This window comes from Tachypleus tridentatus, chromosome 13, assembly GCF_004210375.1.
Source record: "Tachypleus tridentatus isolate NWPU-2018 chromosome 13, ASM421037v1, whole genome shotgun sequence".
In the NCBI taxonomy this organism is placed as follows: Eukaryota; Metazoa; Arthropoda; class Merostomata; order Xiphosura; family Limulidae; genus Tachypleus; species Tachypleus tridentatus.
The window spans coordinates 140,404,900-140,422,013 of record NC_134837.1 but is presented as its reverse complement, the minus strand read 5'-3'; the positions used below and the strand labels follow the sequence as shown (position 1 = coordinate 140,422,013).

At 34.6% G+C, this 17,114-nt stretch overlaps 1 protein-coding gene across 1 annotated transcript; it reads left to right on the top strand.

Moving 5' to 3' along the window:
• The first annotated feature begins 3,714 nt into the window (after window positions 1-3,714).
• On the top strand, window positions 3,715-16,833 carry LOC143236308 (transcription factor RFX4-like). Its single transcript, XM_076474585.1, has 7 exons — window positions 3,715-3,755; window positions 7,648-7,748; window positions 9,646-9,852; window positions 11,303-11,397; window positions 11,717-11,834; window positions 15,211-15,354; window positions 16,823-16,833. Exons 1-7 carry the CDS (start codon window positions 3,715-3,717, stop codon window positions 16,831-16,833), a joined length of 717 nt encoding a protein of 238 aa, XP_076330700.1.
• The last annotated feature ends 281 nt before the right edge of the window (window positions 16,834-17,114 follow it).

Genomic DNA, 17,114 nt, shown 5'->3' with positions numbered 1-17,114 from the left:
AACAATTCATGAATTGATCTGACTATAATAACCATGCTGTTATTGTTACAGTGTCTCAGAGCTCCACGTAACAAACAACTTCATAGATTAATCTGCTATCTTAACCATGCTGTGGGTGTGGGACTCCCGTTGATTAGATTAATCAGCCATGCTGTTGTTGTTTGCAGTGTCTCAGAACAAAACGAAATATTCATGGATTAATCTGACTATAATAACCATGCTGTTATTGTTACAGGGCTCTCAGACTCCCGTAACAAACAACTCAGGAATTAATCTGGTATATAGCAACTATTCTGTTATTATTGCAGTGTCTCTCAGACTGCCAGAGGGAAACTGTTAAACAGGTAAGTTCTTTACTGTCCGAAACGCTACTAGTAGAAAATATGTAGACATAATTATCATAATGAACTTGTTACCAGAAGTAATTTCAGCTTGATTCTGTTTTATCTCAGCTTGAACCAAATTCAGAGATGGTTTAACGTAGCACGAACATTATATGCTATTTTATATAGATAAACGGGAAAAGTTTTCCTATGTTTGTAATCAAAACCCTGAAATACCTGAAACATAAGAGGTGGCTTTTCTTTAGGTTTACAACAATACTCTCCACGGTCACGAGGCTGGAACGCTTTTACCAGAATTCCCGAATGTCAAAAGAATGTCATTGGCTTCGTCTATAGCCTTAGTAAAGGTAACGATGTCATATTTTATTAGTGTGAACATCGTAAAGGTAAAACATTTATTGATTAGGTCATACTTGTCTTATTGTAAGCATCATACAAGTTATATGGATTAATCATGTTTATATTATTATTTCAAACATCATGGAATTATTAAAATACTCCCTTCTATCGTACACTGATGTCACATGTGATTATGAGGATATGTTCAGTTCTAATGTACATTGGTGTCTTTTAATTATCAGATATGTGTTGTTATATATATTAATGTAATGTCCTTCTTGTCTTAATCACAAGTTGTGTTTAGTTTTATCATACATTATTGTCTTTTGTTTTATCATCAGGAGATATGTTCTGAGCGTACATTGATGTCGCTTGTCTTAATCATGAGGAATGTTCCATTCTAACATACACTGATGTCGCTTGTCTTAATCATGAGGAATGTTCCGTTCCTAACATACACCGATGTCACTTGTTTTAATCATGATATATGTTTCTCATTCTAACATATACTGATGTCACTTGTTTTAATCATGAGGAATGTTCCGTTCTAACATACACTGATGTCACTTGTTTTAATCATGATATATGTTTCATTCTAACATATACTGATGTCACTTGTTTTAATCATGAGGAATGTTCCGTTCTAACATACACTGATGTCACTTGTTTTAATCATGATATATGTTTCATTCTAACATACACTGATGTCACTTGTTTTAATCATGATATATGTTTCATTCTAACATACACTGATGTCACTTGTTTTAATCATGACATATGTTCAGTCCTAACATACACTGATGTCACTTGTTTTAATCATGACATATGTTCAGTTCTAACATACACTGATGTCACTTGTTTTAATCATGACATATGTTCAGTTCTAACATACACTGATGTCACTTGTTTTAATCTTTCAGATCACCACCTTCCAGATGATGATATCAGACGCACTGTCAGCGTGTTCTCGATACGATTATAAAAACCGTTTTGATGAGGTATGGTTTTGAAAATTATCTCTTCGTGACGTTAGAAAACAATGAAATTAATCTGTACTTTATAAACAACCTTACAAAATAATCTAAACTATAAATTATGTGAAAAGGAACAATGAAGTTTGATTTGTACAGTGTGCAGTTTCGACAGCTTTTCTACGGTGATGTTACTAATAACTCTAGGTTTAATTCCACCAGAAATGTGAAGTGTTTCAGCCTCTAGAAGGTTTAAAATCAAACAACCAAACTCTCGTTAAAATATTCTAAGAACGTTTTACTCCTCTAAACAATAAAGTTCAACTTAATACCCTAATTTGTGATTTTGACTTTCTCTTTCTTCCTAAACTCTTACTTTCACTATTAAGACATAAAAAACATGTCAGAAGAAAAAAATGTCAAACTGTCTTGCCAGTTACGCGGTAGCGATGTCCTTATTTTCTTTTATTAATATTATTATTTTGTGGAGAACGGACGGAAGAGATTTTTCTAGTATTACAGTTGCTGAAGATAATATCAGAATACGAGGAATTATTTGGTCATATGTCATCTGTTTCCGGGTTATGTTTAGCTGTCAGAGGAGATACGAAACGTGACTGTGTGTGGAGATCGAGGGGAAAGTTGTTTTTTTTTTAACTATCCTCCAGCAATTAGTGGCTTATCAGTAAGTCTGAGGACTTATAAAGCAAAATTCTCGATTTAATCTCCACGATACCACATTGCTCCGATACCACAATTTTTTGTTTTCTGGGAAACAAAAGATAAAAGAAACACCCTGATAATCTTCTTTAAACATTTAAGTTTTGGTTTATGGACGACACTGATGTTGAACAAGTATGGCTGTCTATATGTACACGACTTTATTCACAGGCCTAGTAAATAGAGTCAATACTTTCTCAACTAAAGGGTTTATCACCAGAGAGTTTAAAGATTTTCAAGTCTGGACCCTAGAGGATCGTTGTCACTTGCTTAACAGTCACCTAGTGATACGTTCTGTGTTTATTCCAAACTTTATAACCCGAAAGTAACTTTATTTAAGGCTTGGCATGACCAGATGATTAAGGCGCTCAACTTATAATCCAAGGGTCGCGGGTTCGAATTCCCGTCACACAAACATGCTTGCCATTTCAGCCGTAGGTAGTGATGACTAATTTTCTTCCCTATAGTCTTACACTAATAAATTAGGGACGGCTAACGCAGATAGCCCTCGTGTACCTTTGCGCGAAATTAAAAAACAAAAACTAATAAGTTAATAACATACATAAATAAAAAAGTATAATTCCACTTTGAAGAATTTAAACTCATTTGTATGTTAATAACTAAAACAAAACCAAACAAAGTGGTAACCAACTGGATAAAGAAATGTATTAAGTAGTCAATTGATATTATTTAATCAAATCAGTTATAAGAATATCGAAACGTTGTAGTTTCTTATAAAGTTCACATTGGTCTAGCTGTACTCTGTTAACCAGGGGGAATCGAGTCCCGAAGTTTAGCGTAAACGTCTTATAAAGCAACTTAATACATGTTGTCTGTTTTAGGTTTAAGGAGGTTTACAATACACGAAGCATCAATATTTGTTTTTGTCTTGTAGTTTCTTTGTTTTTAATACAGCAAAACCGCATTGAACCATCCCTCATGTCGGATTTTAGAATTGTAAATCGATCCCACTGGTTGATTTGTATCACACATACGTACGTGAAAACATGATCATAAGAGATTTATTGTTTAATCATGGAGGGTTGTGGCTGCTGAGATATTTGTATAAGTAAATTTCATGATAATTCCCCTGTATAGAAACCAGTAACCAATCAAATTTCATTCTAAGACCACAGCATCAGTAAAGTTACTTTGCTAGACTATAAAGTTAAGTAAATACTCAACTGAACTATTGTTTGTTTGTTTTTTTCAATAGGTGCAGAATTTCTTGATGCATTTTTGGCAAAGAATGCCGCCCCATCTATCGTCTCTCCTTGGAAGTAATATTTTAGTGAATTTGGTCGGAATTTGCGACTCTATACTCTACCGGACAATTTGTAATGTTCTACTCCCCTCTGTTACTACAGACGTTGCCAGACAGGTAAGTCTTTTTTTATTGCCCTTTACAGATATTGTAATATTGCACTCTTTACTAAACGATCAAGATATTTTTAATATGTCATGCCTTATTCAGCATTACAGATTTTGTAGTATTTTTATACTTTACTCACTATTACAAATACTGTAGACACTTCATCCTTTACCCAATGTCACATGTAATGTAATATTCTTACTTGTTTATGCTTTCATTTTACCAGCTACAAAGTTGCAAGACAGACACAAATATAAATTAGGTACCATATTTCTGCGAACATTACGATAATTTTAATGCTACAGTCACGTAAACGGTTACATATTTCTGTTAATGTATTAACAGTTTCCTTTAAATTGTGTTTGTATTAGCTTTGCTAATGATCTCCAATTCAGTTTAGTACTGTAGTAATTCTTCCCATGAACTATCTGTTATAAATTTATTTCACTAATAACTTTCGCTACTACCTGTTCCTGTAGTAATCCTTCCCATGAACTAACTGTTATAAATTTATTTCACTAATACTCCCGTTACTACCTGTTCCTGTAGTAATACTCCCGTTACTACCTGTTCCAGTAGTAATTCTTCCCATGAACTACCTGTTATGAATTTATTTCACTAATACTCCCGTTACTACCTGTTCCTGTAGTAATTCTTCCCATGAACTACCTGTTGTAAGTTGTTTCCCTAATACTCCCGTTACTACCTGTTCCAGTAGTAATTCTTCCCATGAACTCTCTGTTATAAATTTATTTCACTAATAATCCCGTTATTACCTGTTCCAGTAGTAATTCTTCCCATGAACTATCTGTTATGAATTTATTTCACTAATACTCCCGTTACTACCTGTTCCTGTAGTAATTCTTCCCATGAACTATCTGTTATAAATTTATTTCACTAATACTTTCGCTACTATCTGTTCCTGTAGTAATCCTTCCCATGAACTAACTGTTATGGAATTTGTTTCACTAATACTCCCGTTACTACCTGTTTCTGTAGTAATACTCCGTTACTACCTGTTCCAGTAGTAATTCTTCCCATGAACTATCTGTTATGGTTTATATTTATTTCACTAATACTCCCGTTACTACCTGTTCCTGTAGTCATTCTTTCCATGAACTACCTGTTATGAATTTATTTCACTAATACTCCCGTTACTACCTGTTCCTGTAGTAATTCTTCCCATGAACTACCTGTTATGAATTTATTTCCCTAATACTCCCGTTACTACCTGTTCCAGTAGTAATTCTTCCCATGAACTCTCTGTTATAAATTTATTTCACTAATACTCCCGTTATTACCTGTTCCAGTAGTAATTCTTCCCATGAACTATCTGTTATGAATTTATTTCACTAATACTTCCGTTACTACCTGTTCCAGTAGTAATTCTTCCCATGAACTATCTGTTATAAATTTATTTCACTAATACTTTCGCTACTACCTGTTCCTGTAGTAATACTCCCGTTACTACCTGTTCCAGTAGTAATTCTTCCCATGAACTATCTGTTATGAATTTATATTTATTTCACTAATACTCCCGTTACTACCTGTTCCTGTAGTAATACTCCCGTTACTACCTGTTCCAGTAGTAATTCTTCCCATGAACTATCTGTTATGAATTTATATTTATTTCACTAATACTCCCGTTACTACCTGTTCCAGTAGTAATTCTTCCCATGAACTCTCTGTTATAAATTTATTTCACTAATACTCCCGTTTTTACCTGTTCCAGTAGTAATTCTTCCCATGAACTATCTGCTATGAATTTATTTCACTAATATTTCCGTTACTACCTGTTCCTGTAGTGTTATCCGGTATTATTTTACTAAGTCACTGTCGGACGATGTTACATGGTATTTAGTTTGTTTGTAGAAAGCTAATGCTAATTTCGTTTATTCGTTTTTTCACAACACTCCACGATAAGATATATGCAAACTTACTGACACTATGGGGAATGCCAGTACTAAAATATGTCTCTTGTTCCACATAGAATATTGTACTAAAGAACCTGTGTTCACATGGTAACAGTAGTACTTGGTTCTGGATTTTCCAAAAAAAATTTGCCAACTGTGTCGTTTCCCGTTAATGGCTCGCTTTTCGGTATATAAAGGGGGCGACTTTCTTTCATAAATTTCCTAGAAATGTTTCTTCCAATCTATTTTATACCTGGACAAACAGATCTTGGAAAAAGAGCAGACCCACTATTTTACGAAACAGCCACCATGTTTAGCTATATCTCTTTTCTTAAACCAACATCCTTTAAACGGTTGGTAGGCGTCTCCATAGTAACTATGTCGGATAACAAATATGCTGTCCGTATCCATTTTCGAATTCAAATGACATTTCATCCCAATCGTATCGTAGCAATGTCGGAAACAGCAGAGCAATTTCATTGTTTCTACTCGTTCATCGCTTTGTTCAACAGCCTCGAAAGAACGCTCATAAGCTCAATTCTACGGGGTTTAAAAGTCTTGTATAGAGCTTTTGGTTTCTGCAAGGCCAGCCACTTGACGCAGTGAAACGTGAAATGGCCACACGACGCTTCCCGAAGACGCTTCTACAATATTAGTTGATGATAATAGATTTATAGATCCCGAATATTTTCTAAACCTTATTTGCAAGATATATTAAATCGATAAACAAAATAAGCTGGCGGTTAGGAGGCACCAGCTTTTACGAATTAGACAATTGCACGAACTTGTAGTCATTCATGTATACATTAATGCCACTGATCACAAAGACAATAGAACCATCCTGCAGTAATTCTTCCCATGAACTATCTGTTATAAATTTATTTCACTAATACTCCCGTTACTAGCTGTTCCTGTAATGTTATCCGGTATTATTTTACTAAGTCAGCGTTGTACGATTTTACATGATATTTAGTTTGTTTGTAGAAAGCTAATGCTGATTCCGTTTCTTCGTTTTTTCACAACGCTCCACGATAAGCTATACGCAAACTTACTGACACAAAGTTCTGGAATGGCTACAGTTACACTAACATCTGTTTTATTACATTACTCCTCTAATGGGATAGTTACAGTTATACTAACATCTCTTTTGTTAATTTAACCCTTTACTGTGGTGGCTACAGTTATACTAACATCTGTTTTATTACGTTACTCCTGTACTTGGAATGTTACATGTAAACTAATATCTGTTTTGTTACTTTACTCCTGTACTTGGAATGTTACATGTAAACTAATATCTGTTTTTTTACTTTACTCCTCCACTGTGATGGCTATAGTTATACTAACATCTGTTTTATTACTTTACTGCTCTCTTCAGAGGGCTGCAGTTAATCTAATATCAGTTTTGTTATTTTAATCCTGTGCTGTGATGGATACAGTTATCCTAAGATCTGTTTTGTTGCTTTTCACCTCTTCTGTGATATCTACAGTTATATTAACACATGTTTTGTTGTTTTTCACCTCCACTGTGATGGATAGTTATACTAACATCTGTTTTCTTACTTTACTCTTGCGCTGTGATGGCTACAGTTATACTGACATCTGCTTTTTACTTTAATCCTCTACTGTGATTATTACAGTTATACTAATATCTGTTTTTAACTTTAATCCTCTAGTGTGATGGCTACAGTTATACTAACATCTGTTTTGTTGTTATCCGCCTCTACTGTTGATGTCTATAGTTATACTAAAATTTGTTTTTTTGCTATGCACCTCTACTGTGATGGCTACAATTATACCAAAATATTTTGTTACTTTTCACCTCGACTGTTGATGGCTATAGTTACACTAACATATGTTTCATTACTTTCCTTATAATGTTGGCCTTCTCATTTGTTAATGTGTTCGTTTCTCTATAAATAATCTCATTTTTACATCCGTACTAATAAATAACAATTAATTTTCTCTTATCAATCTTTCGTTTTTTTAAGCCTAACTAAAGTGATCAGAAAGTTTGTTCATGAATATGACTATTGGCTTCGTTCGGCGATGTATAACCTACCGGAAAACCTTCGAACTATGAAGCTGGAAGGTGAGTGTTCAGAATTATAATAGTAGATAAAATATGCTTAATTGTTATAGATAAGTGTTAATTTATACAGTACGATATATGGTCCAGTTGGGTTTGTTTACTTTTCTGTCTGTACTCGAATTTTCTACTTTCTATTACACATTTATCTCAAAGAATGGCACCTTTGCTTCGCTATAAAATCCGTAGGAATAATTCATGTGTGCTTTCTGAACAGCACCATCTATGTTATTGATATGTATATACATTGATATAAGGTTCATACTTTGCCTCTATTTGTAGAAGATTTAGTGTTGAACATTTTAAACAACAGTTCTATAAAGTACGTAATATTCTCAATTATTTGAAAACTACCACGTACGTAACATACTGGGCACTAAAAACTGATTTTGTATTCTCACTATTACTTTATTATTGGCACTTCACCCAAGTCTCTACACCAGATTTTAATTTTTTACACATGGGAATGTTCCATTCTGAAACATTGTAATACTTTTATTCGCTTGCTTTGCTGGTTGTGTTCCGTGTTCTGCCCAGCGTGAATATCAAACCCGATTTATGTAAGTCTGTAGACTTTCTGCTGGGCTGGGAGAGGAGCGGGTCACCTTTATTTTAAGCGTTACTCTATATTTTAATGTGTTAAACTATAGCACATTTCATTTTATAATGTTATTGTACCCCCAACTGATTCTTTTGTGTAGACCCCATTATGTTATATAAACTTCAACACATACCATTCTCTAACATTAATGAATGTGCCAGTACTTAAAACTTTACGTTTAAACGTGCTAAACTTCGCCACCTTTCATTCTATAACGTTATTGACATCATTTGAGTGTTTAAGTTCGTTCTTAATGTGCTAAACTGCAGTACCTTATATTCTCTAACATTAATTTTCTTCCATTCGAGTCTCTATCGCAGTGGGTTAAACTTGACCTCCTTCCATTTCATAACATCATTGTACACCCACTTGAATATCTACTGTAGGCTTTATTTTGTTAAACTTGAGCACCTTTCATTCTCTAACGATATTGTACACCCACTTGAATCTTTGCTGAAGGCCTGATTGTGTTAAACTCCAGCACCTTTCATTCTCTAACGCTATTGTACACCCACTTGAATTTTTACTGTAGGTCTTATTGCGTTAAACTAGAGCACCTTCTATTCTCTAACGATATTGAATCTTTACTGTAGGCCTTATTGTGTTAATCTACTACACCTTTTATTCTCTAACGATATTGCAGCCACTTGAATCTCTACGTACCAGAGGCAGCCCACATCCTCTTCTGCCGCTTTACCAAGCAAAAAAAAATATCTTGCTTTACAATGCTTGAAACGCGCCCTCTTGTGTCAGTGAGTTACTGCATATTTAAGATTCTCTGGGCATTGCAGATTATTTGTGCTGTTTCCACCGTGGGTATTGAAACTTGATTTTTACCAGTGTAAGCTTTCAGGCTTACCGTTAATCATTGTTTTTGTGAGGAAAGCACATTTGAATAAACGAATCAATCCAAATAAAATGAATTGATAAGGCTTACTAAAAATACAACAATAAGATATTATCTAGAAACAATTATTTATATTTGATTTGTTTTGTCGACTCAAGTGCTATGTTAATATATTTAAAATTTCTATAAAACAATTCATAGGAGTTCGCGAAAACTCAACTTATCACATTTTTTCTCGATAACTGTAAACAGTGATATTACTGAGATAATGTTTAATACATTGGTCTGAACGACAACCCCAACATAAGCACACAGAGATATGCAGTATCTAAGTTTGGGTAGTGAAGGCTTACCTTATATTATTACATAAAGTAATTGATGTGACTGTTTGCCGATTAGAACTTATTACTCTTAACAAATTATTATCTGAAAAAATTTCTTTTTTTTTTCAGTTGCTCGATGTTTCACACAAGTTCTTCGTCGACAGATGTCGCTGAATCACTTAGCTCAGGCTTCTCGGATGGTAGTGCACAACACTGAAATCACTCAGCAGATGCTACAAGATTGGAGGCAGATTGACATGGGCGCCATCTGCCGAGAAACATTATATAGTATGGAGCAGAATGAAATTGGGACAACTTTTGATATCATATTAAATAGTAAGTTTTTATTTTATTTTTAACTTCTCTGCATTAATTGGTTTAACTCTTATCTTACCCTTTAACGTATTTTGACGAAACTGTGGTTCACCAGGGTCTAAAGATAAACCTATAAGAATATATATACTTTATTAAATATTTCGGCATTATAACTTTAAGTTTCTAAAGCGATTTGCTTTGATATACATGTATTTGTTCGAAACTTTTATTACGTAGGTCTCTAAAGTACATAAACCGACACGTGTGTATGTGTGTGTGTTTCTTGTTTGAGTCTGTGAACAATTAAAGCAGCCCTGACGAAAGACGAAGTTAGGCGGAAAAGTTGAGGTTGTGATACTAGTCAAAATGTTTAAATATGCTTCTATATACTGTATAAGTTAACTAAGTGGTCAACGCTTGTAATAAACATAGACTTTGACACCCTAAATATTAACTAGTGTTTCGTAAACTTCAAAGCCTGATAGCTAACAAGACCTTAATGATCTAAAGGTAATGAATTAACTACAAGTTCTATGTTGCTTTAAGCATTTTCTCCTGCCCCCGCTAGTACAGCGGTAAGTCTACGGATTTACAACGTTAAAATGAGGGGGTTGCATTCCCCTCGGTGAGCTCATCAGATAGCTCGATGTGGCTTTGCTATCAGAAAACACACACAGATTTTCTACAATTTTTTTAACTATCAATTTCTTTTTCTTTACAATTTTGTTTAAAAATTTTTGAGGCCTAAACTTTATTTACCAGGGCGTATACAGGATTTTGCAAGGACGTGTATGTGTGTTTGTTCACTTTTGAAGATGTTTTATAAACACAATAAAATTAGCACAAAATGTTTTAGGTGCATTATCTGAGACCTTACATACTACCACATCACACACTGGATAAGGTCGGGTATCATATCTTACTACATATCATCCTGCCAGTTGTCAGAAAATATCCATTTTTTATTTTCTATATCTCCAAGGAGGAGAGGGGCTTGCTTGACACACTCTATAGTAGATGTAACACTGATCTGTGCCCACCTAATTTTAAAATACTGTTATGTAAAGGTAGAATAATTCATGTATTTACTTTTTATCTTCAACTTATTTGTAGGCTAATCCGCTTGCCATCATAATCTTTATAGTATAATACATTGAAATCACTTTAACTATTTGGCATTTCAATTTCACTTTTGAACCTTTTTATGACTAGAATTGTTTCTCTTACAGGCTTATTAAAATTATGAAAAAAATATTTTAAATTTCTAATTCTCCGTCGTGTCTTTACAAATTGTGTTACTATCATTAAGAATGTTATCTTTTATGTTGAAGACATTTCAAGAATTATCAACGAATTTTGTGTTTGCATAAATGTTATAAACTGTGTGCCGAGTGAAACAGTATCTGTCAAATATGTCTTCTAACCCTTGATTTAATCATCTGTTATCTTTATTTGTTTCTTCCACAATTAGTCTCTAAGGAATTTGAGTGTTTTCTAGAAGATGGAGCACCAATAGATGCCTACGTTGAATGGTTAGATACGTTAGTGAACAAGTGTGTTGTTTTGGTAAGTGTTTAAACACGTCCTGGTGAACATTTAAATTGATTTTTTGCCCTAAGCCTAACTTATTCGAAAATACGTGAAAAATTGTAACTGTTCTGGATATTAAAACTGTTATCGATAGAAGTAATGAAGGTTTGTAAAAGAAGGTAACATATCAACTGAAATACAATAGTTATCTTTGAGGGTAAAAAAATATTTTAAAACTGCTGAATTGATTCGTCTTATAGAACATTCATCGTTTAATATAAATTATTTTCATCTTCCCTACCTTGGTGAACATCTCCATTCATGCACTTAATAAATACAATAAATTTTTCCTAAGCCAAGTTCAAGAAAAAAGGTTTCAGTTCGGCGACTGTCTCGACATTTCTTGCTGATGTGGTCAACCTTCGGAACGCGTGTCATAAGGGACATGACTTTACACAGCGCAGCAAGCTTTGGTGAGTTAATCATATAACGTTATTTGGACCCAATTTTTATTTAGGTAAGGTGTTTATGGTAGATGTATTCCCAAGACATTGACAGCCGGTATGGGTATTAAAACTTTAATTAAAATAAAATACAGAATAATGTTTCGGCCTTCTTAGGTTAACCTGAAGATGACTTAAAAGGTCGAAACATTGTTCTGTACTTTACAATTAAAGTTTTAATACCCATACCATCAACATGGCCAGGTGGATAAGGCACTCGAATCGTAATCTGAGAGTTGCGAGTTCGAATCTTCGTCACGTCAAACATGCTCGCTTTTTCAGCCGCGGGGCGTTATAATATTACGGTCAATCCCACTATTCGTTAATAAAGAGTAGCCCAAGAGTTGGCAGTGGGTGATGATGATTAGCTGCCTTCCCTCTTGTCTTAAACTGCTAAATTAGGGACGGCTAACGCAAATAGCCCGCGTGTAGTTTTACGCGAAATTTGAACATTTCTGATACATTTTTACTTCAAGTGGGTTTCTTGTTATCACGAATTACGGGAGATGTATCTCTGTAACTAAATATTTTACTCCTTTATCTACGTTGTTCAAAACAAACAAACTAATCTGTTTTCGGTCTTCATTATCAACATTTGAAAATAGATTAGGAATTTTATCATAAAATTAGTGAACTGAAATATGTGTGATGGAATAAAACTATATTTTAGGTGTGAAAAAGTTTAACGTATGTCACTTATAAACCACAACAAAAATAGATTATACCTTGGTTTTTATTGTTTGTGGCTAAAATACACTTGTTTGTTTCGAATTCCACGCAAAGCTATACGAGGGCTATCTGCGCTAGCTGTCACTAATTTAGCAGTGTAAGACTAGCCATCACAATCTACAGCCAACTCTTTGGTTACTCTCTTACAACGAATAGTGGGATTGACAATCACCTTATAACGTCCCTACGACTGAAAAGGGGAATATGTTTGGTGTGACGGGGATTCGGATCCGCGACCCTAGGATTACGAGTCGAGTGCCTTAACATACCGCTGGGGCAAAATAGCATTGTAACGGAAGCTGATGGGATTTTATTCATTTCTACTCGTATGAGTAAACATAGTGAAAGAAAATTGCTTTTTGCTATACATAAAGCCACAAAATATGCCATATGTGCTCTGCCCATTGCGGATATCAAAATCTGTTATTCAGAGTTCTAATCTTCCGAACTTTTCGCTCATCAACTGGGGACACGTACGAAGGAAAACTGAGTGCAACTAAATAATAAAGTTTAAGATCAAATAAAGAAACAGTTATAGTCAAACCACATAAAGACTTTTTTGTTTGTAGTTTTAAGTACAAACTACATAAAAACTATCTTTGCTCTGCCCACCACGGGTATTGGAACCTAGTTATCAGCATTGTAAGTCCACAGACCCACATAATTATAATATAATAGTTATTTTGACTAAATAAGGTCGTTTTAGTAAAATAGTTATAGTGCTGCATCATGAAAGTAAAGTTTTAAAAACAATAACAGAATTATGATCTCACAAATATAAAAACAAGGCTAACGTCAAAGATGTTAGAATTAAAGGAAGGTAAGATTACTGTTGACAAAGATGTTAGAATTAAAGGAAGGTAAGATTACTGTTGACAATGATGTTAGAATTAGAGGAAGGTAAGATTACTGTTGACAAAGATGTTAGAATTAGAGGAAGGTAAGATTACTGTTGACAATATGTTAGAATTAGAGGAAGGTAAGATTACTGTTGACAATGATGTTAGAATTAGAGGAAGGTAAGATTACTGTTGACAAAGATGTTAGAATTAGAGGAAGGTAAGATTACTGTTGACAAAGATGTTAGAATTAGAGGAAGGTAAGATTACTGTTGACAAAGATGTTAGAATTAGAGGAAGATAAGATTACTGTTGACAAATATGTTAGAATTAGAGGAAGATAAGATTACTGTTGACAAATATGTTAGAATTAGAGGAAGGTAAGATTACTGTTGACAATGATGTTAGAATTAGAGGAAGGTAAGATTACTGTTGACAAAGATGTTAGAATTAGAGGAAGGTAAGATTACTGTTGACAAAGATGTTAGAATTAAAGGAAGGTAAGATTACTGTTGACAAAGATGTTAGAATTAGAGGAAGGTAAGATTACTGTTGACAAATATGTTAGAATTAGAGGAAGATAAGATTACTGTTGACAAAGATGTTAGAATTGGAGGAAGGTAAGATTACTGTTGACAAAGATGTTAGAATTAGAGGAAGGTAAGATTACTGTTGACAATGATGTTAGAATTAGAGGAAGGTAAGATTACTGTTGACAAATATGTTAGAATTAGAGGAAGGTAAGATTACTGTTGACAAAGATGTTAGAATTAGAGGAAGGTAAGATTACTGTTGACAAAGATGTTAGAATTAAAGGAAGGTAAAATTATTGTTGACTAGATGTTAGACCAGGAAGATCTCTCTCTGTCGTATTTGATATGGTTTACCAAAATTTAACAAAAATAACTCCACTGTCTCAGTAGTTTCAAATGTATATACCAATAATCTAAAATTTTCATTCTTTTAAACTCTTATTAACATTTCTAAAAATAATGAATACACAGTGATGTATAATTTTGATATATTTAAACAAACATGAGATTTGGCGAACAAAATTACTCTATAAGTTTCCGTGTTGAGTCTTTACATCCTAACACTGCTTTACAGGAATTGATTCTAGTTTGGCTTTTCAAAATCATTTGATTGGTTTGTTTTTAATTTCGCGTAAAGCTACACGAGGGCTTTCTGCGCTAGCCGTCCATAATTCAGCAGTGTAAGACTAGAGGGAAGGCAGCTAGTCATCACCACCCACTGCCAACTCTTGGGCTACTCTTTTGCTAACGAATAGCGCGATTGACCGTATATTATAACGCCTCTACGTCTGAAAGGGCGAGCATGTTTGGTGTGACGGGGAATCGAACCCGCGACTTTTAAATTACGAGTCGAGTGCCTTAACCACCTGATCATGCCGGGCCGAAATTACTTAAACCTTAATAAACGACTTTTCAAAGAAACTTTGAGGGAATTTTTGAATGATTGAACAACGCAACTTGTCAGATGCCATTGCATGTTAGTGGTTAATATGTCATATTACATCACAGTGAGATTGATAAAAAATTTTGTCGCATTATTCTTTATTGTTTTAATAATTTTGACCAAAGATATAAAGCCATTTCTATAATTTTAACATAATATGATACTTCTTTTGAGTTTTGATCTGTATTTTTGAAGTCTATACCAATGTATAGGTAAATGTACGTTTCATATTTTAAAAATAACATTGTTTATAGATGAGGTGTTATCGATATTTAATATAAAATATAATTATTCTTCATTAGGGTCCTTTCATCTTCTGAGATTGATGTTTGATGATTATGTCATCTTCTTGGTAGAAAATATCCATATGGAAGACCAGGTAAAGAATTTTTTCAGAAATATCGCTTCTGATTCATCCCCGGATTTCACAGATTTGGGAATTGGAGGTAAGAATTTCATAAAACAAATAATGGTTGACAAAGTAAAAAAATTATCTATTATCACATTTTTTGGTTTAGTGATTATTGACCTCATTCCTTTTGTATCTGCTTAATATTTCTCTCGTTTTTGTCATCGCAGTTTTGTGTTTCTTAAGGGAAATAAGCTTGTTTCGAAAGGAAAATTAATTACAACATGTTCTGGGGTAAATCGCATTTTATAATCCAGAAATACTTCCTTTATTGTCAGTTTTTGTTCAACCATGATTATCCACTATTACCTAATACATCAATGTTTAATGCGACAAGCTTAAAAAGTTCTAAAAGGAGGCCTTGCTTAATCTTGGAACTTGTATATTTTAAGACACCTCCTACCAATCGTGGCCCGGCATGGCCAGGTGGTTAGGACCCTCGACTCGTAATCTGAGAGTCACGGGTTCGAATTCCTGTTATATCAGATATGCTCGCCCTTTCAGCCGTGAGGGTGTATTAATGTGAAGGTCAATCCTACTATTCGTTGGTAAAAGAGTAGCCCGATAGTTGGCGATGGGTGGTGATGACTAGCTGCCTTTTCTCTACTCTTGCACTGGTAATTTAGGGACGGCTAGCGCAGTTAGCCCTCATGTATCTTTGCGCAAAATAAACAAACAAAAACTTTCACCAATCATGTGCACTAAGGCTATGTTTAGCGAGTCAAACGTATAAAAGCCCATTGGACTAATAAGGGGACTTGTCGGGAGTGATGTGAACCAAGTTTCTTTATTCGACTTTTACATGAAAACATGAAGTGTAGTAGTAAACTTGTAACTGCAAAATAATTTTCGTTGCAATGATCTATTTTTGGAGGGGGGTGAGTGGTGCAGGGAGAGGTTATAGTTTTGCCTTTTGCAAACCATAGTCTTCTCTTTGCGGATGGTTTTGTTTCTCGAACTTCGCGCAAAGGTGCACGAGGGCTATCTGCGTTATCCGTTCTTTATTTAACAGTGTAAGGCGAGAGTGAAGGCAGCTAGTCATCACCACCCACTGCCAGCTCTTGGGCTACTCTTTTACCAACGAATAGTGGGATTGACCGTCACATTATAACGTCCCCACGGTTGAAAGAGCGAGCATGTTTGGTGCGACATGGATTCGAACCTGCAACCCTCAGGTTACAAGTCGAATGCTCTAACCACTTGGCTAAGCCGGGCCTTTGCGGATGGTAGCGTTGCTTAAGTTTAGCGCTACTATGGTTTCCAAAATGCTCTGTTTCTTGTAAGAGTTTTTCTAGTTTAGCGGAAAGAAGATTCCATGTTCCCATTTTGGAAATGTACCTTTTAGGCCTAAAGATGTTAACAGTCTTGCTCTAGAAATATTCTTTCCAAGAAAGAGACTTTCATATCCCTCTGGTAGTGAATTCTTCCACAGGAACATTGCATAGTCGAATAATCAGTAATTTGCTACGAACTAAATATAAACAGATTGGTTTTGGGTTTGTTAGGCTGCTTTTAAGCGCAAAACTACACAATAGGATTTCAATGTATATGAACAGAGGTGAGTGGTTCTCAAGCCGTGCAATAATTTTTTTTTCTGTAATCTACTTGCGGCCGAGCATGGACAGGTGGTCAGGGTGCTGGAATGATAATCACACCAAACATACTCGCCCTTTCAACTGCGATGGTGTTATATCGGTATGGCCAATCCCAATATTTAGTATAAATCTATTGTTTTCTAGAGGCTATAAGACATGTCATTATTGTCTAGGCAACCTGCGAAACAAAGCTACTCGAAAC